Here is a 24,158-nt window from a genome sequence, read left to right as displayed (position 1 = left end):
GCCTCCTTGACGACTTCCACGCCAGACATCCCAGCAAGCCAGCCCCCCGAGGTAGAGGTCGACCACCACGACGTCGGGGTCCACGGTCCTCAGGAGCGGACCGTGGAGGGGGGGGTAATGTCACAGACACGCCAGGCTCCACATTCACCCAATCACATCGCACTCCCTCTCCTGAGTACTGACAAGCCACACCTGACGCCAATTCACACTCATCACCACAGCCACATAAAAGACACGCCAGTTCACTCAGTCACTGTCCGGTCTCGTTGACACTTACCCGTGTTCACTTACCTCCTGGACTCCCTAGCTTTCTACTTACCTGTCTCCAGCGTCCTCAGTGATTCCCAGTGTCTCCTCGTCTCCTGTGCTTCTCCGGTGTGTTGTCTGTTCCACGTCTCCTGGCATCCACGCTCCCTAAGAACATACAGACAAGTATCAGTTCCAGTTCATCTGCTCAGCGATCTATTCATCTGCCATCACTCACCTGCACTCTGCTTACGCTCTGCATTACCTGAAATAAACCTGTTAATCCTTACCTGTGTCTCCGCTCCCTTCTGTATGTAACACAATAACTCTATACATTCTCTCATGGTTAAAGTCCTTCAGTCGACAAGTATTTCACCCGACCTTAAAAGATTAGTTCACTTAAGAATGAAAAATTTCCTGATAATTTCCTCACCCCCATGTCATCCAAGATGTTTATGTCTTTCTTTCTTCAGTCGAAAAGAAATTAAGGTTTTTGAGGAAAACATTCCAGGATTTTTCTCCGTATAGTGGACTTCAACAGTTACCAACAGGTTGAAGGTCCAAATGTTGGTTCCAGTGCAGCTTCAAAGAGCTCTACATGATCCCAGACGAGGAATAAGGGTCTTATCTAGCGAAACGATTGCTAGAGGAAGAAATTTGCATAAGAAATTTGGGTAACACTTTAGAATACTGATCCTTCATTAATGAATAACTACACAGGAACAAATGAGTAATGCATTACTAAAACTCTAGTAACTACTATTAACTAACAAGCAACTCTGTTTAATGAATTAGTAAGAACTAGTGCTAAGTTGAAGGTGGTAGTTCACTTTTAGCTAATCAGTAACTACTATTTTTTTCATACCTCCCAGAAAACTACTAAGAATATACACGTTCATAATTAATGTGAATAATGCATAATGTATAATTCATTCTAAAGTAAAGGTCATGGTAACCCACTAGTAATGACTGAAGTATTACCAAATCCTTCAGAAGGAATTACTAATTATTTGGATCAGTATTCTAAAGTGAGAAACATGATAACTCTTTAGTAACTACTGGAGTCTAAATTAACTACTACTTATTTGGATCAGTACTCTAAAGTGAAGGTCATGGTAACCCACTAGTAATTACTTAAGTGTTACCAAATACATCAGAAGGAATTACTGTACAAAACTGTACAAAAACCTCAAAAGTTTACAATGACTCCAGTAGTTACTAGAGAGTTATCATGTTTCACACTTTAGAATACTGATCCAAATAATTAGTAATTCCTTCTGAAGGATTTGGTAATACTTCAGTCATTACTAGTGGGTTACCATGACCTTTACTTTAGAATGAATTATACATTATGCATCATTCATCTTAATTATGAACGTGTATATAGTAGTTCTTAGTAGTTCTCTGGGAGGTATGAAAAAACAATAGTTACTGATTAGCTAATAGTGAACTACCACCTTCAACTGAGCACTACTACTGACTAATTCATTGGTCATAGTTTCTTGTTAGTTAATAGTAGTTACTAGAGTGTTAATAATGCATTATTCATTTGTTCCTGTGTAGTTATTCATCACTGAAGGATCAGTATTCTAAAGTGTTACCGAAATGTGCATTAGAAATATGATACAGCACACTTTATAGGGTTAAACGGCAATTCCAAATAATGAAACAACACCCCATACTAGCAGAATCTGTGCTGTCTCACCTTCTGAAGGCCAGTGGTGTCGTCTTCCATCTTATTAGGAAGGATGATCAACATACTGAGATTCTTCCCGACATACGGCAGCTCCAGAACCTGACTGTTCATCTCTGGGATGAAGGCCAGAGGAAACTTCCTATTCTGATTCATCATCTTCACTGGTTTAGTTTGAATCTGCCAAACATCAGTGGAAACACTTTATAACCCTCAGATTTCATCATGACTATTAAAAATATTTCAAAAAAGAGCATGAAATCTCACCTTGTTCAGTTTAAACTGCCCATCTCTGGTGGCTTCTTTTGGGAATTTCTTCTCCCAGTTCGCCTTGAAGTAGATGGCGTTCACCAAGACCAGTCTCGTCAATTCATCGATGACTCCCTGTTGCACCAAGTCCTTGATCTTCTCTAAAATACAAATGGACATTGTTCACTTAGAGCAGTGATTTGAATTGATTCAGGCCTAAATGAACTGATTGAATGTCTAACAGTCTAAATCAATAAACACAATTAAAGCGTCCTTCTTATGGAAATGTAAACTTAATGGCCAAATAAAAAGTGCATTAAAGTCAAAACTTCAACCTCCAAAGATCTATACAGCTCAACTCATGAACCCTATAAAGCTGAACATGGCCCTTGAAAAAACATTTTTGCTGAACTTAAAAACCAAAGAATTATTTGTAGAGTAAGCTCATGATGAATTTCACCTTGTGTTTTATTGATGTTGACACGAGCATCCTCTGATTTGGTCTTGAAGTCCACCTTCTCCGGTCCAGCTTCATAGTATCTTTTTGCGTCACTGAGGAATTTCTGTAATACAGCAAATCGATTGAGGTGCAAATGATATTAGAGCTGAGAACATTTCCAGAACCTCCAGTGAATAAACTGAGTCTTACCTCAACAAACTGGTAGGATTGCTCTCCGTAGAGGCGGTTGGCAACACTCAACAGATACGGGACTCCTGGTTTGTTCAGCTCACTCATAAACTTGTGGAAGCTGGAATGAATTTGGTCCACTGAATGATGAGGTCCTGGAGTCGCAGCTTCGGGTTTCAGAGGATTTTTGAAGCCCAAGACTTGCACAGCATTAAGATAACCTCACTGTTTTGATAAGTTCAACATAAAGTATTAAAATACAGCATATAATAGTTTAAAATACTGAACATGATGATATTCAGTCCGAATTAAATAATATGATGTCCTACCTGTTCGCATCCTGTTTGCACAGACATCATATGTTATTACCGCGTTTCAGTGAGTTTATACAGACAGAACTCAGTCACAGAGCACCGCAAACAAACAGCAGCCACCTTTTACAGTTCCTACTGAATCAAAACAACAAGCTTATGCTACGTTAGCGCCATAACTACCGTAATTAAGAGATGGCAACCTGTGACGTAACTGGAACTGTTCAGACAGACTCGGAATTATGCGTATCCACGTAAACAGTGTCAACACCGAAATTAATCTGCAGCAGTCAGGTACAAGCTCTCTAAGTTGTTTACGTTCATTATTATTGTAATGTTATGTGCTTTAAGACATGAGGTAGTTTAACGCCGTCTCTTGTGACGCTTTGTCAAGAGCAGCAGCTAGCAGGCTAACGTTAGCATTTCCCAGATCACCTACTGCACCTTTATCACCAGCTTCACTGTAATACTATAAATCACATCAGATAAAAGCATCTGACAACTGAAAGCTTGCTTTTTACTCTCTTACTAAACATAAACATATTTAACATAGCTTATATGTGGTTATATGTGCATATAAAAAAAATCCAAATTTGTAGGGACTAGGAGCAGTAATAGCAATATCCTTTTGAGAAATATCAAACTAAACCTGGCATACACATAACACATTATCATTTTTTGTTTTCAAATCCGTTCAAGGATTGTTAGGCTGCATAAATTAGGTCAGCCAGAACCGGGAACACTTCCTATAACGCCAGATGTACTCGTTACATCAGAAGAAGAATGGCATCTACGCTAATATTAGTCTCTCTGTTTATCCCGGGGTTTACCGTAGTCAGCCGGATCCGGGCCGTATCCAGGTGAGATCGAGGACCTGCGCCTTGACACGACCACAACGCAGCTCTGAAGTGTCAGCAGAGATTGAGTCAACTAGATCATCCACTTCGAAGGCCTCATCGACACGACAGCCAGTGGCACAGTTCAGTGGCACGTGATGAATACGATCCTCAACTGGATGGAACTGGAATAAATACTTTGACTGTTGCGATCCCATCGGACTTATTATGATTCAGGCAGCTATCATAAAGCACTGTTCGCTGTTGGCCAGAGGAGAACCGGCCCCCCGACTAAGCCTGGTTTCTCCCAAGGTTTTTTTTTCTCCATTTTAACACCTGTTTGCCACCTGATGTCAGAGTTTGGGTTCCTTGCCGCTGTCGCCTTTGGCTTGCTTAGTTGGGGACACTTGACATTTGATATTCAACAGTGTTTTGATCTGCCTGCATTGACACCATTGTATGCGAACTGAACTGAGCTGGATGATATCACTGTTTACTCCAGTGCTGATGTAGTTAAATTAACTAAATTAATAACTATTGATTCTTACATCAGAATGAATCAATTCTGAATTTATTTAAGATGGATAATGACACCATTTTCTTTAAGAGCTGCTGTGCAGCCAAAATTATATACCAGTTATCACTGTAAAGCTGCTTTGACACAATCTGCATTGTAAAAAGCGCTGTATAAATAAAAGTGACTTGACTTGACTTGACTTGACTAAACAAAATAACAAATATTACACATGATCAAAGACACAATAACAGATGCATTCCTGTAATATTAGAAAAAAACAAACAAACAGTTTTATCCAACAAATATTGAACCCATAGGATCCTGCCCTGACAGTCTTGTCTGTGTTGTCTTTGTTTAACGTATCTTTGTTTGTCTTGTGTCTGAGCACATGGATCTGTCTTTGTTTGTGTTGGCCATGTGCTCCTCTTGTCCTGCCTCCTTGTTTCCCGTTACCACGCCCCACTAATTGTGCTCACCTGATCCTCACACACACACACACACAAAAGTTATGTGGTGGACAGACAGTAAACAGAACTCTCCCTCCATCTAGTGATGAAAGTTTGATTGAACATGACTCACTCATCTCTCAGTTCAACAGGCACCGTTGAGTTACAGTTTTTCTCAATCGATTTGACACATTTCACCAAACTCACCCCCATGTCATCCAAGATGTCCATGTCCTTCTTTCTTCAGTCGAAAAGAAATTAAGGTTTTTTGATGAAAACATTCCAGGATTATTCTCCTTATAGTGGACTTCAATGGTCTCCAAACGGTTGAAGGTCAAAATTACAGTTTCAGTGCAGCTTCAAAGGGCTTTAAACGATACCAGACGAGGAATATGGGGTCCTATCTAGCGAAACCATTGGTCATTTTCTTAAAAAAAATGAAAATGCATATGCTTTATAGACACAAATGATCGCATCACAAGTGCTTCCGCCAGAACGCGATTCTGTATTCTTCAGAAAGCTTACGCTAAATGTCCTACATCTTCCTTATTAAGCTTACAGTAAAAATGGAACTGGCGCCGCATTCGTTCCGTAAGTTGAATAGTTTGGAGACCATTGAAATCCACTATAAGGAGAATAATCCTGGAATGTTTTCATTAAAAACCTTAATTTCTTTTCAACTGAAGAAAGAAGGAGATGGACATCTTGGATGACATGTGGGTGAGTAAATTATCAGGAAATTTTTATTTGAAAGTGGACTAATCCTTTACCTCAGTGATCTGAACACTTTGTAATTGTCCTGAACAGATTGTAAGTTTTCATTCATTTCACACAAATTTCAAATCACATGAACCATTTTCTCAAAACACTACGCACAAAATTTGCAGATGCTCTCATAAAAGTTCATTCATCCATCCAAAACTTTAATATTTCAGGAAAAAAACAGTCACAGCTATTTTTATTGGCTTTACACAAATCACAAACATTTTTGTACCATTTGTCCAAACACAACAAACAAAACTCTGGAATTGTCATATTGTCAAAAGCACATGGTATGTTTTCAATTAGCCCCAAACTGATATCTGCTTGAATAATGAACAGTTATCTAACAAATAGATAATTGTGGAATTAATTGTGTAGTGAATAGGGTTGTAGATATCTCTCAAATACTGGTAATCTAATTTCAAGTAGGGTAGATATGTATTTACAAATATTTGGTTGTACCACCTGACAAAAAAGTAAAAAAGAAAGAAAGAAAGAATTTAAATACTTTGAAATGTTATGTAAAAACGGAAACTTGTTTGAACACATTGTTTATGACTAAAAGCTTTTTTTGCTCAATGACCCATATAACAAAACCTACTGGAAAAACATTACAATAAACTTGTATTTTCGTTAGTGTATTTGTACATCTACAGCTGGAAGTGTTCTAAAATCATTAGAGAATACACTTGTAGATTTGATGTTAGTATTTACTTTTAATAAATGCATTATTTAAAAAACAAATTATTTTGCAGTAAAGTTATACTGTTTGGCTAAGGTAAGAGTGTGTTTAGATCACTGTTTTGAGAGAAGTTACATTACTTTGGAGAAATGTGTCAAATCAATTGAGAAAAACTGTAATGTAAATACATAGAAATATAGAAAAAGCGTTATATAGCCCATTCATAGAATCTCTTTCATACTTAATGCTGTCAATAACTGAACCGCGTATAGGAGATTTTAAGTGTGAAAATATAGCAAAACTCAGAAACTAACAGGGACAAAGTCACTGAAACTATCAGGCTTTCACTTTAAGCTTTCATTTGGTGATGAGGGATTTTTTTGATAGGAAAAGAGAAGGAGAAATGCAAAGCAAGTGTCTCAGAACTGGCAAAAGCTGTGAGAAGAAAAGAGTGACTGTTTACACAGCAAAACGCAACGAGCAGAAGTGAAATGCATTGATCTAACAGCAAAAAACGAAGGGCCAAAAAACTACCAAATAACTCTGATTTGCTAACAGCTTGCACCAGCGCAAACTCTCTTTTGCCGTTAAAAAACAACTGTTACGATTTACTAAAGACACACAGTGAAAAAATAGTGCTGAAAAGGTGTGGACAGGGTTATTTTTGCAGCTGACCTTATTGCATATGCATTTGTAGGAGTTTCCCTTTCAGGTGCAAAATTTATGGGAGGAGAGTATTTAAATTAATCATGCAAGGTGATTTACTAAGGTTTGCGCTAGTCAATTTACTAGTATTTGCGCCATTATTTACCGCCCCCAAAAAGCATGTCTTAAACCAGACGCTAACTTGCGCTGCTCTCAGTAGATTGCGTTGGTCATAATGGAAAGATCCATCTGTGTCTGTGTTCATTAATTTGCATGTCGTCAGTAGATCACACGCAGAACTTTCCACTCCCATCTGCGCTTTTTTGGAATTACGCTTCCATGCTAATTTGCCCTGTTTAGTAAATGTTCAACAGATCAATCCAAAATAATTATTTTTACATTCTTTGTATTTTGTACAGAACTGTATATCAAAAATTGATTGACTTTGAAAATTGTAAATGACTTAAATGACTCTTAAAGTAAATGCATACAGACAATTTCACTCAATTATTTACTAGTGACTTTATTTATCAGAGGAACACAGTCATCTAGAATGATCACTTTATCATCACATTCTTCAAAGAGAACAGAAGCGTCCATAAAACAGAATGGCATTGGAGGGATTATGCCGGATGAAGAAAAGGAACGGGTGGTCTGCAGTAAAGGTTTTTGGGGGTGAGGGTAATGAGGTTGTCACAAGGGTGTTGGTTGTGGCTGCAGCCGCTTCAGTTCCTTCCTCGTTTACTTCAACAAAGGCTTTATGAATCACCTGCGACAGCACCAGGTCATTGTTGGAGGACATGCCTGAAAGATTCACCTTCAGCTGGTCAAAAACATCCTCCATTCCCATGCTGATGAGAAGACTCCTCATGTCATCATAGGTTACCTCCATCTTAAATTTGGGCAGAGATAGTTGAACTTCCTCTAGAATCATCTTGCTGGGTTTGGTCCACTCCATGAGCTTCTCGTAGGTCAGTGCTTTTTCAAGCTGGATAATAACAGAGACATGTTAATGTTTGATATTTGCATAAACTGGGGTTTGTTTGTACAGCATCAATGATGTGATAATTATTTCGGCCATTTCATAAAAAAAAAAAAAAAATGCAAGTTGTGGAGACAGAATACACCTCTTCAGATGTATGCAATATAAACCCTGTAAAAGCTGATATATGAAATAATATATCAGTAATAATTTTTTTTAAATGGAACAGTTTATTAACATTTATACAGAACATTTTTTAAAATAAAAAAAGTTTCATCCAAAAAATAAAAAAGTGCGTATGTGTTGAGTATCATATTTGATACATCAGGCTTTTATGACTCATATGATTTAGCGAGAATATGGAGAAAAAACAGCTCAATTTTATTCACAGGCCCAAATATGCAAAAATATGCCATTTGGTGCAGATGCTGATATTTATATGGCCAAAAATAAGATGAAACTCTGATGCTTGTTATGTAAATCAGTGCGATCTTTATAAAAGAATAGCAGACTACTGACACGAAATGCATATAAATATCAGTCATTACTCTACAATTGTCACACCCATGGACTTTTATTATGTTTGCATTTAGTTCTGTCATGTCTTGTTCTCTTCATTTGCCCTCATCGTGTGTTCCTGATTAGCTAACCATCCACACCTGTTTCCGTTCTCCCTGATTACGTTCCCCCTCATTAGCTCCCTTATGTAATCTCCCTGTTCTGTTCTGTTTGTTGGATCTCGTCTATACTTGATGTTAAGTTGTGTGACTCTGGCAAACGGTATTGGACTTTGTTTTGTGGATTAAACTAACCTGTTATCTGATCTTCTTCGTCATGTTCTTGTATTTATACACAACTAGCGTGACAACAATTTGTCTTAGTAGGATGATATTTAAATGCTTAGTTTTATGATAAAAGCTCTGTAGTTTCAAAACATATAACGCAATGCAATACAGTGATTGAGATGAACAAATAAACGCTCATCAAAAGCTTGATGGATCATATTTTACACTTGCATGATTTAAAAAAAAAAAAAAAAACACACACACACACACACACACACACACAAAAAAAAAAGATTTATGGATAATCAAGTAAACCTAAATTGCTTCAGTCCAGTAAGTGTTCATCAAGAACACATGACTTAATAAAAATCACTAAAGACTTCACAATAAAAGACACGTGAACCATGACCTGAATGATACTTTTCAGCAAATTTTTGATCATGTTGATCATTTAAAGGCCTAGAGGAAGAAATCTGCATTAGAAATTTGCATAGCAAATATGATACAGCACACTTTATAGGGTTAAACAGCAACTACAAATAATGAAACAACACCCCATACTAGCAGAATCTGTGCTGTCTCACCTTCTGAAGGCCAGTGGTGTTGTCTTCCATCTTATTAGGAAGGATGATCAACATACTGAGATTCTTCCCGACATACGGCAGCTCCAGAACCTGACTGTTCATCTCTGGGATGAAGGCCAGAGGAAACTTCCTATTCTGATTCATCATCTTCACTGGTTTAGTTTGAATCTGCCAAACGTCAGTGGAAACACTTTATAACCCCTCAGATTTCATCATGACTGTTAAAAATTTATATATATATATATATATAAATATATATATATATATATATATATATATATATATATATATATATATATATATATAAAAAGCATGAAATCTCACCTTGTTTATCTTAAACAGCCCATCTCTGGTGGCTTCCTTTGGGAATTTCTTCTCCCAGTTCCCTTTGAAGTAGATGGCGTTCACCAAGACCAATTTGGTCGATGCATTGACGCCTCCCTGTGGCACCAAGTCCTTGATCTTCTCTAAAATACAAATGGACATTGTTCACTTTGAGCAGTGATTTGAATTGATTCAGGCCTAAATTAATTGATTGAATCTTGATTGAACACTATGTTGTTACTAAAGTCTAAATCAATAAACACTATTAAAGCCTCAGTCTCAAAGTTCTTATGGAAATGTAAACTTAAAAACAAATAAAAAGTGTATTAAAGTCAAAAACTTAACCTCCAAAGATCTATACAGCTCAACTCATGAACCCTGTAAAGCTGAACATGGCCCTTGAAAACACATTTTGCTGAACTTAAAAAGCAGCAAAAACACATAAACAAATTATTTGTAGAGTAAGCTCATGCTGGATTTCACCTTGTGTTTTTTTCTCCACCCATTTATTGATGTTGACACGAGCAGCCTCTGATTTGGTCTTGAAGTCCACCTTCTCCAGTCCGGCTTCATAGTATTTTTTTGTGTCATTGAGGAATTTCTGTAATACAGCAAATCGATTGAGGTGCAAATGATATTAGAGCTGAGAACATTTCCAGAACCTCCAGTGAATAAACTGAGTCTTACCTCAACAAACTGGTAGGATTGCTCTCCGTAGAGGCGGTTGGCAACACTCAACACATACGGGACTCCTGGTTTGTTCAGCTCACTCATAAACTTGTTGAAGCTGGAATGAATTTGGTCCACTGAATGATGAGGTCCTGGAGTCGCAGCATCGAGACTGAGAGGATTTTTAAAGCCCAAGACCTGCACAGCATTAAGATAACCTCACTCTTGTTTTAAGTTCACCGTATAGTATTGAAATACAGCATATGATAATTTAACTTTACTGAACATGATGATGCCTCAAACACATAAATTTTGATTTCTGAACTACCAGCCATAAAACATGTGCTTAAGTGTGAGATCACCTTAAACATCTGAGCTGCTGTGTTTCCTCTTGCACCGAGCGACACCATGGCCAGAGCCGAGGAGATGCTGACAGGAGAGTAGAACACATTTCCTGATGCGTTTACTCCACTGATCTTCTTGAACAGGTTGAGGGAGAACTGAGTGTTTGCTGCTGACAAAGCCTCCATTTTCACAAGCTAGAAAGAAATAGTAGTTTGAATAACAACAGATTTGAAGGTGGTCTTCTTCATCATGACACACAATTTAGTTCTATTAGATCTACATTTTATTACTGTGTGGGTTACCATTTAATTGCATGCATAAAAGTACCTCTAAAAGCATTACCTAGAGTAATCGGCAGAAATGATGAAGCTTCCCAGCGAGTCCGTCTGTCCGAGGTGAATGAAGCGATGGTTATGTGTGTCAGTCTAATAAATGCTGCCTCACCCTAAAACGGCCAGCCTTTAGGCCAAATCAGCTTGCAACATCCCTTGAAATTATTAAATTAATGTTTATCCACCAGGAAAAGAATCAGACTAAAATTGCGTGATTCATTCTTCATTTGTTTATCATAAGTAAAAACCAATAAATAAAACTGTGTGTAGCGGAAGAAACTAACCTGAACCTGAAGATGCATGATAATTGCATTAATCATACTTAGTCATTCTTAATTAATGTGTGTACAACCCAAAAATGGATTAGCTGATGAGGGTTGGAAGTAGGTATCTCTGTGAGACTTTTACAAAACATAATAAGAACATTACAAAAATGATGATCCTCATTGCCACACACCCAAAATAAAAATACTTGTCCAAACAATGTTTGAGTTACAAATATTAGGTGTTCATGTCAGTTGGTTGCATAAAACAGGTCTTGTATAATATAACCCAATAATTATGGATAAATAATGTGATTATATATGTATTAGATTAGACTATACAATATGTGTATTATATATACACCGATCATGATCACCTTCCTAATATTGTGTTGGTCCCACTTTTGCGGCCAAAACAGCCCTGACCCGTCGAGGTATGAACTCCACTAGACCCCTGAAGGTGTGCTGTGGTATCTGCACCAAGATGTTAGCAGCAGATCCTTTAAGTCCTGTAAGTTGCGAGGTGGAGCCTCCGTGGATCGGACTTGTTTGTTCAGCACATCCCACAGATGCTCGATTGGATTGAGATCTGGGGAATTTGGAGGTCAAGTCAACATCTCAAACTCGTTGTTGTGCTCCTCAAACCATTCCTGAACCATTTTTGCTTTGTGGCAGGACACATTATCCTGCTGAAAGAGACCACAGATACCAGGGAATACTGTTTCCATGAAAGGGTGTACATGGTCTGCAGCAATGCTTAGGTAGGTGGTACGTGTCAAAGTAACATCCACATGGATGGCAGGACCCAAGGTTTCCCAGCAGAACATTGCCCAAAGCATCACACTGCCTCCGCCGGCTTGCCTTCTTCCCATAATTCATCCTGGTGCCATGTGTTCCCCAGGTAAGCGACGCACACGCACCCGGCCATCCACGTGATGTAAAAGAAAACATGATTCATCAGACCAGGCCACCTTCTTCCATTGCTCCATGGTCCAGTTCTGATGCTCTTGTGTCCACTGTTGGCGCTTTCGGCGGTGGACAGGGGTCAGCATGGGCACCCTGACTGGTCTGCAGCTATGCAGCCCCATACGCAACAAACTGCAATGCACTGTGTATTCTGACACCTTTCTATCAGAACCAGCATTAACTTCTTGAGCAATTTGAGCTACAGTAGCTCGCCTGTTGGATCGGACCACACGGGCCAGCCTTCGCTCCCCACCTTGGCCGCCCATGACCCTGTCGCCGGTTCACCACTGCTCCTTCCTTGGAGCACTTTTGATAGATACTGACCACTGCAGACCGGGAACACCCCACAAGAGCTGCAGTTTTGGAAATGCTCTGACCCAATCGTCTAGCCATCACAATTTGGCCCTTGTCAAACTCGCTCAAATCCTTACGCTCGCCCATTTTTCCTGCTTCTAACACACCAACTTTGAGGACAAAATGTTCACTTGCTGCCTAATATATCCACCCACTAACAGGTGCCGTGATGAAGAGATGATCAGTGTTATTCACTTCACCTGTCAGTGCTCATAATGTTATGCCTGATCGATGTATATATATAAATAAATACATATATACACACACACTGAATGTACATACAAGCCAAGTCAGAAAGTCAACTTTATTTCTAAAGCATTTTATACAATATAGACTGTTTCACAGCAGCTTCAAAACAGTAACAAATTCAAATTCTGCTGTAAAGCATCTATAGCAAGCCAATAGTGTCATTATACAGCTCAAGTCAGTTCAGTATTGATTCAGTTCAGTTCAATACCTGTGTAAAATTCATCAGTTGTGCATACATACTGCATATACAGTGTATTTGTCCAAATGTCCACATGTGAGTGTAATGACAAACTCCTGTACACAATTGTTTTACCAAGTTCAGGATTAAGTTTGAGGATAAAGTTTTTTTTTCAAGGTAAACTAAAAATACTTTTTCATTTTCATAATTCACAATTTATGAATACAGTGCAACAGCAAAAACTATATATATTTAAAACATTTTTTTTAAACATTCTTTAAAATATCTTCTGGTTACCAACATTCTTTACAGTATCTTCCTTTGCATTCAACAGAAGAAAGAAACTCACACAGGTTTGGATCAACATGAGGGTGAGTAAATGATTAAATAAATTTCATTTTTGGGTGAACTATCCCTTTAAAAACAAACGTTACATCATTTTAAATAATAACAATTAACTCTCACTAAAAACACTGTGAACATTGAACATACTTGTGTGTGTCACCATAATCATACAGATTGTTGTTCTTAAAACCCACAACAATTGGGCGGTTAAAGGGTTAGTTCACCCAAATATGAAAATTCTGTTCCAAACCTGTTTCTTTCATCTTTCATCACCAATGAAGATCTTTTTGATGACATCTGAAAGCTTTCTGTCCCTCCAGACCGCCTACATAACTGAAACTTAGATAATTCAAAAAGTTTATAAGAGATTGTAAACCTAATCCATTGGAATTGAACGGTTTAGTCCAAATTTTCTGAAGAGACTTTTTTGCCTTATATGATGAACAGGGTTTTATTCACATAATCATTCATCAACTCACACATCAGTTGTGGTAAATGGAAGCTCAAGCATGTTTGCTTGATGTATGTGAGAACCAATGAGGTTCAGCGCGTTTGAGCTTCTTCAAGAGGTTTGCTCTTGCGTGTCAAGCAGTTTTGGTTGAGCTTCTGTTTATGTGAGTTGATCAGTGTTTATATGTGAATAAAAGCCTAAATTCAATCTGTTCATCACGTAAGTGATCAAGTCTCTTCAGAAAATTTGGACTAAACCGCTCGATTCATATGGATTAGTTTTACCATCTCTTATGAACTTTTTGAAACGTCAAAGTGTCAGTTGCGTAGCTGTGTATGGAGGAAGAGAAATCTCTCAAGATTTCATCAAAAAGATCTTCATTTGTGTTCTGAAGATGAACGAAAGTCTTACAGGTTTGGAACGACATGAGGATGAGTAATTAATGAGAGAATTTTCATTTTTGGGTGAACTAACCCTTCAAGGTTACAGATGCTCTTGTTAAACGGGCTCTGATGATTTGGCCTTTTTGGACATCTGACAAGTCACCCATTTCACACATGGCTTGTACTAAAAACTACTGAAAACCACTTATACGGCACTGACATACAAACTAGAAAATTAAATAAAAGATAATTGCAATGTTTGTTTTTTCACTGTAAAGCCTACACAAATGATATTAACCCCTATAATAATGGGTGTTCACATTATTTTGTCCAACCCCTGTATTTTAATTTAAAAAATGTCACATCAGAACACCAAATATAGCTTAGAGGAAATACAAGCTATATATTCTGCACAGCGTGTAACAATGTAGAATTTGAAGAGCTGCTGCATTCAATGCAGCAGGAAGTAGGAGAACAGAGAACAGCAGAGGAACAGGAAGCTCTGGGTGACACTCTGAGCACCGTTATGTGTGGAGCTCGGCTTAACACTGTTAGCACTGTTATATGTGGTGTGCTGGGTGACACTGTTATTACCGTTATACGTGATGTTCTGGGTAACACTGTTATTACCGTTATACGTGGAGCTCGGGGTGACGCTGTTATGATCGTTATATGTGGAGCTCGTGGTGACACCGTTATTACCGTTATACATGGAGCTCGGGGTGACGCTGTTATTACCATTATACATGGTGTTCAGTGTGAAATTTGTGGTGGCAGCATCGTTACACAGGTTCCCCTCACAACATCTGATGACCGTATCATTACTAACCGATGTTGAGGAATCACAAAAAGATTTAGAGACACAGCCTTTTAAAACAGTTGACTGGTTTCCGAAAATCCCTGATGAAAAGAAAGAAAACAAAGGTTAGTCTAAGCTTTACTGGTGTTCTTTGTTCTTCCAGTCTTCTTCCTTTTCCAGATTCTCACCTGTTTGACCTGTGAAGCAGTGGTCCTCACTCCCTGAACAGTTCAGTATGTTTGTGCAGTTCTGCCCATGACAAGAGAAACATGTCTTTCCATTGGGGACATTAGAGGGATCTACAGGAGACGGAAAAGTATTGTTTTATGTTATTTTTCTATACAAAATATATCTTTTGAAACACCACTCCTTTAGCTGCCTGCTCCATTCAATCAAAACGCGGCAAACAAGCCACTTATAGAACTTTAGTGTTGACTTTAAAGAAGATAGTCATTTGATTAGGAATGCACAATACCTGGAGCATCTTGGTCATTACACCGGTCTGTGTTACAGCAGGAAGAAGTCCTCTTTGAATAGCTTATGTTCTTGGACCCATTTTTACAGCTAAAAGCACAATCTCTATGCTTCACCTTATAAGTAGTATTACCTAAAAACATGAATGATACAGAAGAACCAGTTCAACTACACATTATTTTGATTGAAATTTTATTTGTGTGTGTGTATATATATATATATATGTAATGTAAAACACTGGTAAATCCAACAGCCTTTTTCTACTGAATTAGCAAGGCCAAGTTGCTACTAATATCTATTTTGTACTTTTGTCATATACTGACATCCATCATAATAAAACTGGTGGTAAAGAGGAAACCACAGGATAAATCAAAGTTCATCACAAGTAGCTTTTCAACAAGTTGAGATAAATTCTAACATATGGAAGGTGCACAGTGTCAAACAGCCTTGGGTAAAACTATTGGCAGTGACATAAATTTTGTGTTTCGCAAAGTGCTGCTTCAGTATTTGTATATTATTTTTTCACATGTATTTTTTGGTATACTGGAAAACAAACATTTCATAAGTTTTAAAAGCAATTTAGAGTGCATATCCACAAAGCAGTTTCTCCCATCATATTACTAATAGACATTTTAATTTTGCATTATCAGCATGAAATCTAGCAGTGTTTCAACACACAGTTAAAGTCCCCTAAAGTCCCCCTGTGGTGAAAATCAAGTTTTTAATGTTGTAAATATAAATATATGTGGTGTTTTTAATGTGCTTTAAGACAAACCATGTGCAAATTCATAAGTCAACACCATTGCTGAGTGTTTTCTCTTTAAAACTGCAGTAAACCAAAGACAGTCTCAAATCCGCGGTTTGAAATCGCTGGTGTTTCTGACATCACAAACCGTCAACGTGACGGCAGGCTTTAGCATATCATTAACTGACTGCGCAAGGGAGTCTCAAAAGAAGGTTATCCCGGTATATTTTTCTGTTGATATGAAAAATCGGGTTGATTTAGCAATATGGCGGGTGTATGATGAACTATATGCCTCTCTCCACTGACGTTCTGAGTTGTTCAAAGCATTTCAAAGGATACTGATTGTTAGAAGGCAGCTGTCTCACTCATGAATGTGAACATGGTTTCTGTAACATTAGCAACACATTATTAGCTTTTTGATAAAGTAGTCAAGCAAAACGCTAATCATATTAATTACTGTTACGTGTCCGACGTTGTAAAATGCGATACCATTGTGCAGCGCTTACCTCAGTAAGTTGACTGAGTGGATCTCTGAGCTCGTGTGAGTGAGTGGAGGCGGGACTAATTTGTATATTCATAGATCCATGTATATTAAATAAGGCAATGGTGTAGAGTTACATTCAAGCTATTTTAAGGTATTAAGAATTTTTATTTTCACAGGAAATAAAAGTTTAAATATGTACTTTTGGTGATCAAAGATGAGTTTTAAGGGATAAAATTATCGACTATCAAATTTATTTTTGTAAGTAATATGCGTTGCTAAGGGACTTCATTTGGACAACTTTATAGGCGATTTTCTCAATATTTAGATTTTTTTTGCACCCTCAGATTCCAGATTTTCAAATAGTTGTATAAATATTGTCCTATCCTAACAAACCATACATCAATGGAAAGTTTATTTATTCAGCTTTCAGATGATGTATAAATCTCAATTTAAAAAAATTGACCCTTATTACTGGTTCCATTTCAGTATGTCAGAAGTGAACCGACGAATTGGGATATCGCTAGAGAGCCCTATCACCTTCGAGTGTAACTAAACGAGCCAATGGAATTGGTGCGCGAGATTTGCATAACGCGCACCGCCCCTACTAGGCGGGTATAAATACGGAAGCGGATGCAGTCGCACTCTGTCTTTCGCTTCGGAGCCAACTTGTGTGTTCCTGCAAGACTTCTTTGAGTGTGCTACTACAAGCCTTTGAAGTGCCTTTGTGCATCTGTGCTGGTGTTAAGGCACCCTGTTGTCACAGCAAGCTGTTTCTGCCGGTTCGTTTGCGATTTGGGCCGGTTCCTCTCTGTGTGTGTGACTGTTTAGGCGATCAGTGTGTACCTGCAGTCACACTGCGGCTGATCTCTGTGTGCTTCAGCACAAAAACAAAGAGCTGTTTTTCCCCCTTCTTTAAAAGAGCTTCACAGACGGACATTGTGTCTTTTTCAAGATGTCATTCCGTCTGTGCATTACTGGATGCGGTCGTTCCCTGGTCCCCGCTGATGGTCACAATCGCTGTATCACGTGCCTGGGCGTTCAGCATGCTGAGGCAGCTTTTGTGGGAACATGACTATCTCAGTGTTGAGGTCTAGACTCTCATTCCTTGGTTCTCAGGGAGCAGGGGTCCCCTCCCCTATGTCCCGTTCGGCTGTTTTCTCTGGCGCTCACTGGGGAGACGGTACGGCTGCGTGTAGGAAGGGTGACCTGAGGATCACGGTTAGGGCTTCCCTGCCGAGACCATCTCCGTGGGCTCCTAATCCCTCTACCACACTGCAGCCAGTGGGGTTGCCGGAGGATCGCACTGGTCCATCTCATGAACGACCTGCCGTTTCCTTTGGTGCGCCTGCGGATGACCAGATGTGAATTGCGGCATCGGAAGGTGAGCCAGAGTCCTCTGGGGATGAAGACTCGGCCCTCTTGGGACCGTAGTGTTGCCCGAGTTTGAACCAGAGTTGACGGCTATGCTTTCCCGGGCCGCCGAGAAGGTCAGGCTCGAATGGAATCCTCCACCGCGTCCCAAACCTTCTCGGCTGGACGGTTGGTTTCTTGGGGCGGCCCGCACTGGTCCTCAGTGCCCCGCCCCAGTGCCATTCTTTCCGGAGGTACATGATGAGGTAACCTGGTTGTAGAAGATGCCATATAGCGTTCGAAGCAGACATGGTCCCTCGTCCGCCTTCACCACTCTGGATGGTAGGGAAGCTAAGGGGTATGCCGGGATCCTTTCAGTCGAGCACACCATCGCGATGCAACTGTGTCCGATGGCCTCTGGCTGGCGCGGTGAACCGCGTCTCCCATCCCGTGCCTGTAAGTTCTCCTCCGGATGGAACTGAACTCGGTCGCCTGGACAGCGTGCCTCACCGAGGAGCGTGTCCAGTTGGGTGTTGAACTGCCTGAGTTCCCTCAAGCGCAGGACAGTGGCCCCACTGAAACCTTTTCAGAGGCTCCTGGGGCATATGGCATCCGCAGCTGCAGTCACACCGCTTGGATTGCTTCATATCAGGCCGCTTCAGCACTGGCTTCACAGCCGAGTCCCGAGATGGGCGTGGCAACGCGGTACATTCCATGTTCTCATAACACCGAGCTGCCGTCGTACCCTCACTCAGTGGTCGGACCCTTCATTCCCAGAAGTTCTCCTTGAACAAGTGTCCAGGCATGCTGTGGTCTCCACAGATGCTTCCACCACAGAGTGGGGGGCCACGTACAACGGGCATGCAGTTTCGGGTCTGTGTACGGGGCCTCAACTGCATTGGCATATCAATTGCCTCGAGTTGCTAGCAGTACGTCTTGCACTGGACCGCTTCAAACAGCTGTTGTCAGACAAGCACGTACCGTTCAGACAGCACTGCGACTGTTGCATACATCAATCACCAGGGCGGTCTACACTCCCGTCACATTATGCAACTCGCCCGCCATCTCCTTCTTTGGAGTCAGAAGCGTCTGAGGTTGCTTCTTGCCATTCACGTCCCAGGCGTGCTCAACCGTACAGCCGACGAGCTCTCACGGCAGCCTCCACTTCCGGGCGAATGGAGACTCCATCCCCAGGTGGTCCAGCTGATAGGGCAGCATTTCGGGGCCACTCAGATAGATCTGTTTGCCTCTCCGGACACAGCCCATTGCCAGTTGTTCTACTCCCTGACCGAGGGCACTCTTGGTACAGATGCACTGGCACACAGCTGTCCCCAGGACCTACACAAGTGTGCGTTTCCCCCAGTGAGCCTACTCGCACAGCTACTGTGCAAAGTCAGGGAGGACGAGGAGCAGGTCTTGTTAGTGGCTCCGTATTGGCCCCACTTGGACCTAGTTCTCAGAACTGATGCTCCTTGCGACAGCACCTCCTTGGCCCATTCCTCTGAGGAAGGACCTCCTCACTCAGAGACTGGGCACCCTATGGCACCTATGGCACCCAGCCTTGGCTTTGCTCTGTCCCGTTCACGATCTGCACCTATACGTGGACAGAACGTGAAGCTTTAGGACCTCAAACCAGCTCTTCGTCTGTTACGGAGGCCAGCAGAAGGGAAAGGCTGTCTCCAAGCAGAGGATGGCCCACTAGATAGTGGACGCCATCGCCTTGGCTTATTAGTCCCAAGGCGTGCCTTGCCCGCTCGGGTTGAGAGCTCACTCCACTAGAGGAGTTGCTTCTTCCTGAGGTGCCTCGCTGACAGATATATGTAGAGCTGCGGGCTGGGCGACACCCAATATGTTCGCTAGATTCTATAGCGTTCGTGTGGAACCAGTATCTTCCCGTGTACTCGCCTCTACAGGCCAGTAGCGCAAAGGACCCGTTCTAAGTGTCGGCGAGTTCCCCACCTGGCGAACCCTGTTGAGTTCCTCTGCCACCCCCTGCAGCTCGGACATTGCGGAGTGTCTGATGCCTTTAAAATGAAAGATCAGAGATAAGTATATGATGGGATACAGTGTCAAAATCTACAGTTAAATCAAGCATGATAAGAACAGTAAGACAGCAAGAATCAGCAGATGAGAAGATATGTGAAGTCAATAACTGATCAGGAGACTAAAAATGCTGAATTAAAGTGTTATTTTATGTGTTTTTGCACAAGATGATATAGAGTACATCTATAATACTAGTGTTTAATGCTCTGTTGGGATGTAAAAGGGTTTCTGTTGTCTGAGTTTTGTGGGTTACCGTTGTGCTAAAAAGCCTGTGGTTAGTTTGAGGATGAGCCAAGAAACATTGACGCTATGCTGCATGTTGCTTTATTTAAAGGCAGTTTATTTAAACTTAAGTCACTGAAATATGGCCACAAGTATTAAATATGTGTTCACAAGACTTCTGGGTATTGGAGGTTGTAGACTAGAATTTTTGCTTCAAAATGATGTAAAAATTATCTTGCCTACTCGTTCATATAAAACAATATATTAATTTAAATTTTGTAAGACACTTTTTGTTGAGTAAGACAGTATTCATGGAGGCGTGAATCTTCATGAATAATGCTGCGATTCACACCTGAGAAGACAAAGACCTGCATAATGACCCGCATAATGAGCCCTTTCAGTCAGGTAGGCTATGTGAGAGGAAACTAAAAAAATCTAAGTACAAAGTTTCTTTTTTTTTTTTGTAGTTTATTCAGAATTGTCACAGACACGCCAGGCTCTATACTCACCCAATCACTACGCACTCCCTCTCCTGAGTATTGACAAGCCACACCTGACGCTCATTCAGCACTCATCACCAGAGCCACATAAAAGACACGCCAGATCACACAGTCACTGTCCGGTCTCGTTAACGCATACCAGTGTTATACTTACCTCCAGGACTCCCGAAAAACGACTACTTACCTGTCTCCAGCATCTCCTGTGATCCCTTGTGTCTCCACGTCTCCTGTGATCTCCAGTGTGTTCGTCTGTTCCACGCCTCTCTGCATCCTCGCTTCCTAAAACAACACAGACAAGTATCAGTTCCAGTACCACGTCTCGTCAACTCTATCATCTGCTACAACTCACCTGCACTCTACTTGCACGCTCTGTTTTACCTCAAATAAACCTGATTACTCTTACCTGTGTCTCCGCTCCCTTCTGTACGTAACAGAAGACCGGACCAACACCGCCCAGGTAACAACATGAGCACCCCGGATCCCATTCAAGAATTGGTTGATGCACTTCGTCGCACTTTCACCGGCACTTCCACGGCAACTACACCAGCGAGCACTTCCGCATTCACAGCTGCAGCTCCTTCACCACCTGCGGTCGCCAGTCCCATGGCCAAACCGGCGCCCTTCTCTGGTCTGGCGGAGGATTGCAACGGTTTCCTTCTGCAGTGTTCGCTGGTCCTGGAGATGCAACCGCACTTATACCCTGACGATCGATCTAAGGTGGCTTTCATAATCTCTCAACTTCACGGAAAAGCGCTGCGATGGGCTGAACCTCTCTGGAACTTAAATAACCCAGTTGTATCGTCCTTGTCAAGTTTTACAACCCACTTCAAGGAAGTTTTTGGAAAACCCGCTTGGGATTCGTCTATTGGTGAGAGATTATGCAATTTAAAACAAGGTGCACTAACTGTGTCTGATTATGCCCTCCAGTTTCGTACCCTCGCTGCTGCAAGTGGCTGGAATGAGCAGGCTTTGATCACCACCTATCGTCAAGGCCTCGATCCACGTGTGCGGTTGCATCTCGCTGCATATGAGGATTCCATCGGGCTCGAAAAATTCATTCAGTTATCCATCAGATTCGCCACTCGTATGCAGCTGTGCCTAGAAGAGAACCAGGGCCAGCCGCTATTCCCCTCCACTCTCCGCCAGCCAGAATCCGTCAGCTCCCCAGAACCAGCTAATGACAACATGCAGATTGAATACTCACGTCTTTCATCAGCTGAGCGACAGAGGAGGCTGGCCCAGAATCTCTGCTTGTATTGTGGTGGTGCCGGGCATTACATCTCGGAATGCCCCCTTCATCCTGCCCGGCCATTGGTGAGTGCCATTCTGCCCACAATGAATAAAATGAAACCACTCTCAATTGTAGTAAAACTTACTGCCGCTGATTTCTGTCTTCCAGTCAGTGCGCTCCTCGATTCTGGGTCAGCTGGAAACTTCATCTCCGAAACCCCTCTGTCACCAGCTGCATCTCAAAACCACCCCCACGCTGAAGATCTACCAGATCCACGCGGTAACAGGAAAACCGTTGCGGAAAGTACGTTACAGCGTGGGACCCCTCCGTCTCCAAGTTGGAGTGCTCCACATTGAGGAGATCCAGTTGCTGGTTCTGGAGGAGTCAACATCTGACGTGATTCTAGGGCGCCCATGGCTAGAGCAGCACAACCCCACCATCTCCTGGAGGACAGGAGAGATCCTGAAGTGGGGTAACCAATGTTTCCGCGGCTGTTTTCCTGAATTCCCCGTGTTCAGTTCTCCAAGTTCCCAAGGAATCCAAGTCTGTGCTACTACAGTGGAAAGCCCACTCAAAAGACGTTCGACTGACATCCCAGCCTGTTACTCCCACTTCAGAGATGTCTTCTATCCCAAACAAGCCTCCAAGCTGCCTCCCCACCGGCCATGGGACTGCGTCATCGACCTCATCCCAGGTGAGCCAGTGCCCAGAGGGAAGATATATTCCCTATCCGTTCCGGAGGAGAAAGCCATGGAGGAGTACATCGACGAGGCTCTTAAGCAAGGCTACATCCGACCGTCCACTTCCCCTGCTGCTTCAAGCTTTTTCTTCGTGGCAAAAAAGGACGGAGGCTTGCGGCCCTGCATCGATTACAGAGCACTCAACCAGATCACCGTAAAGTTCCGTTACCCCCTTCCTCTCGTCCCAGCAGCCCTGGAACATCTACGCGGCGCCACTGTGTTCACCAAGTTGGACCTCCGCAGCGCGTACAACCTCATCAGAATACGTGAGGGGGACGAGTGGAAAACAGCTTTCGTGACACCTACTGGCCATTATGAGTACCTCGTCATGCCGTATGGACTAGTCAACGCCCCCTCCGTATTCCAAGACTTCATGCATGAGGTGCTCCGGGAGTTCCTGCACCGGTCTGTCCTGGTCTACATAGACGACATTTTAATCTACTCCCGGAGCCTGGCCGAACATCGCCAACACGTTGCAGAGGTCTTCCAATGCCTGAGGGACTACCACCTTTTCCTAAAGGCCGAAAAGTGCACCTTTCATCAGCCCTCAGTGCAATTCCTGGGCTATAACATCGACCACAGTGGCGTCCGCATGGACGAGAGGAAGGTCACCGCAGTAAAAGAATGGCCCATTCCCTCATCCATCAAAGAGTTACAAAGATTCCTAGGATTTGCAAACTTCTATCGACGATTCATCCAGAACTATAGTTCCATCACCGGTCCACTCACCAACCTCCTCCGTGGTAAGCCCAAGTCTCTGTCCTGGACCCCAGCCGCCACCCAAGCTTTTGAGGCCCTCAAGGCCGCATTCACGACCGCTCCCCTCCTGGCTCACCCTGACCCAGAGCTCCCCTTCGTCGTCGAGGTGGACGCCTCAACCACCGGAGTGGGAGCGGTATTGTCCCAGCAGCAGGGGAATCCCAGCAGACTCCATCCATGTGCTTTCTTCTCCAGGAAACTCAACCCGGCGGAAGTGAATTATGACATCGGCAACCGCGAACTCCTCGCCATCAAACTCGCCCTGGAAGAATGGAGGCATTGGCTTGAGGGAGCAAAACACCCCTTCGTGGTTTTAACTGACCACAAAAACCTGGGATATTTGCGAGATGCCAAGAGACTGAATCCCCGCCAAGCCAGATGGGCTCTGTTCTTTACGAGGTTTAACTTCACCATCTCCTATCGTCCTGGATCGAAGAATGTGAAAGCCGACGCCCTGTCTCGTATCCACAGCCTAGAAGAGAGCAACGAAGATCCAGAGCCCATCATCCCCGAGAAACTCTTCGTGAGTCCCATTTCCTGGTCTGAAGAGATGCTCCCCGAGTCCAATGCCTCCACCAGCGTTCCG

General features: G+C 41.9%; 1 protein-coding gene and 1 long non-coding RNA gene across 12 annotated transcripts in view; both read right to left on the bottom strand.

The window, feature by feature from the left end:
- Window positions 1–24,158, bottom strand: part of LOC127497138 (leukocyte elastase inhibitor-like) — a 173,760-nt gene that overhangs the window by 76,520 nt on the left and 73,082 nt on the right. The window contains exons 1-3 of one of the 11 annotated variants that reach the window (XM_051865368.1): window positions 10,378–10,525; window positions 10,174–10,291; window positions 2,207–2,349 (exon numbers count right to left, since the gene is read on the bottom strand). The exons of 4 other annotated variants lie outside the window; for them this stretch is intronic. In XM_051865368.1, the coding sequence (XP_051721328.1) occupies window positions 2,207–2,349; window positions 10,174–10,291; window positions 10,378–10,464 (348 nt within the window). In that variant the 5' untranslated portion in view covers window positions 10,465–10,525. Of the gene's footprint in view, window positions 1–2,206; window positions 2,350–2,837; window positions 2,968–10,173; window positions 10,292–10,377; window positions 10,526–10,721; window positions 10,899–11,046; window positions 11,181–24,158 lie in introns of those variants that run through there. 6 more of the 11 variants (XM_051865369.1, XM_051865351.1, XM_051865358.1 and 3 more) reach the window with 6 other exon arrangements.
- On the bottom strand, window positions 14,165–15,625 carry LOC127497146 (uncharacterized). The gene is made up of 3 exons (XR_007925464.1): window positions 15,500–15,625; window positions 15,213–15,323; window positions 14,165–15,125 (listed from the first exon to the last, which is right to left on the bottom strand). It is a non-coding gene; the product is annotated as an uncharacterized LOC127497146 (long non-coding RNA).

Source organism: Ctenopharyngodon idella, chromosome 16 (genome assembly GCF_019924925.1).
Source record: "Ctenopharyngodon idella isolate HZGC_01 chromosome 16, HZGC01, whole genome shotgun sequence".
Classification (NCBI taxonomy): domain Eukaryota; kingdom Metazoa; phylum Chordata; class Actinopteri; order Cypriniformes; family Xenocyprididae; genus Ctenopharyngodon; species Ctenopharyngodon idella.
Note: the sequence above shows the minus strand (reverse complement) of the source record. Positions and strands in the feature narration are given on the sequence as shown.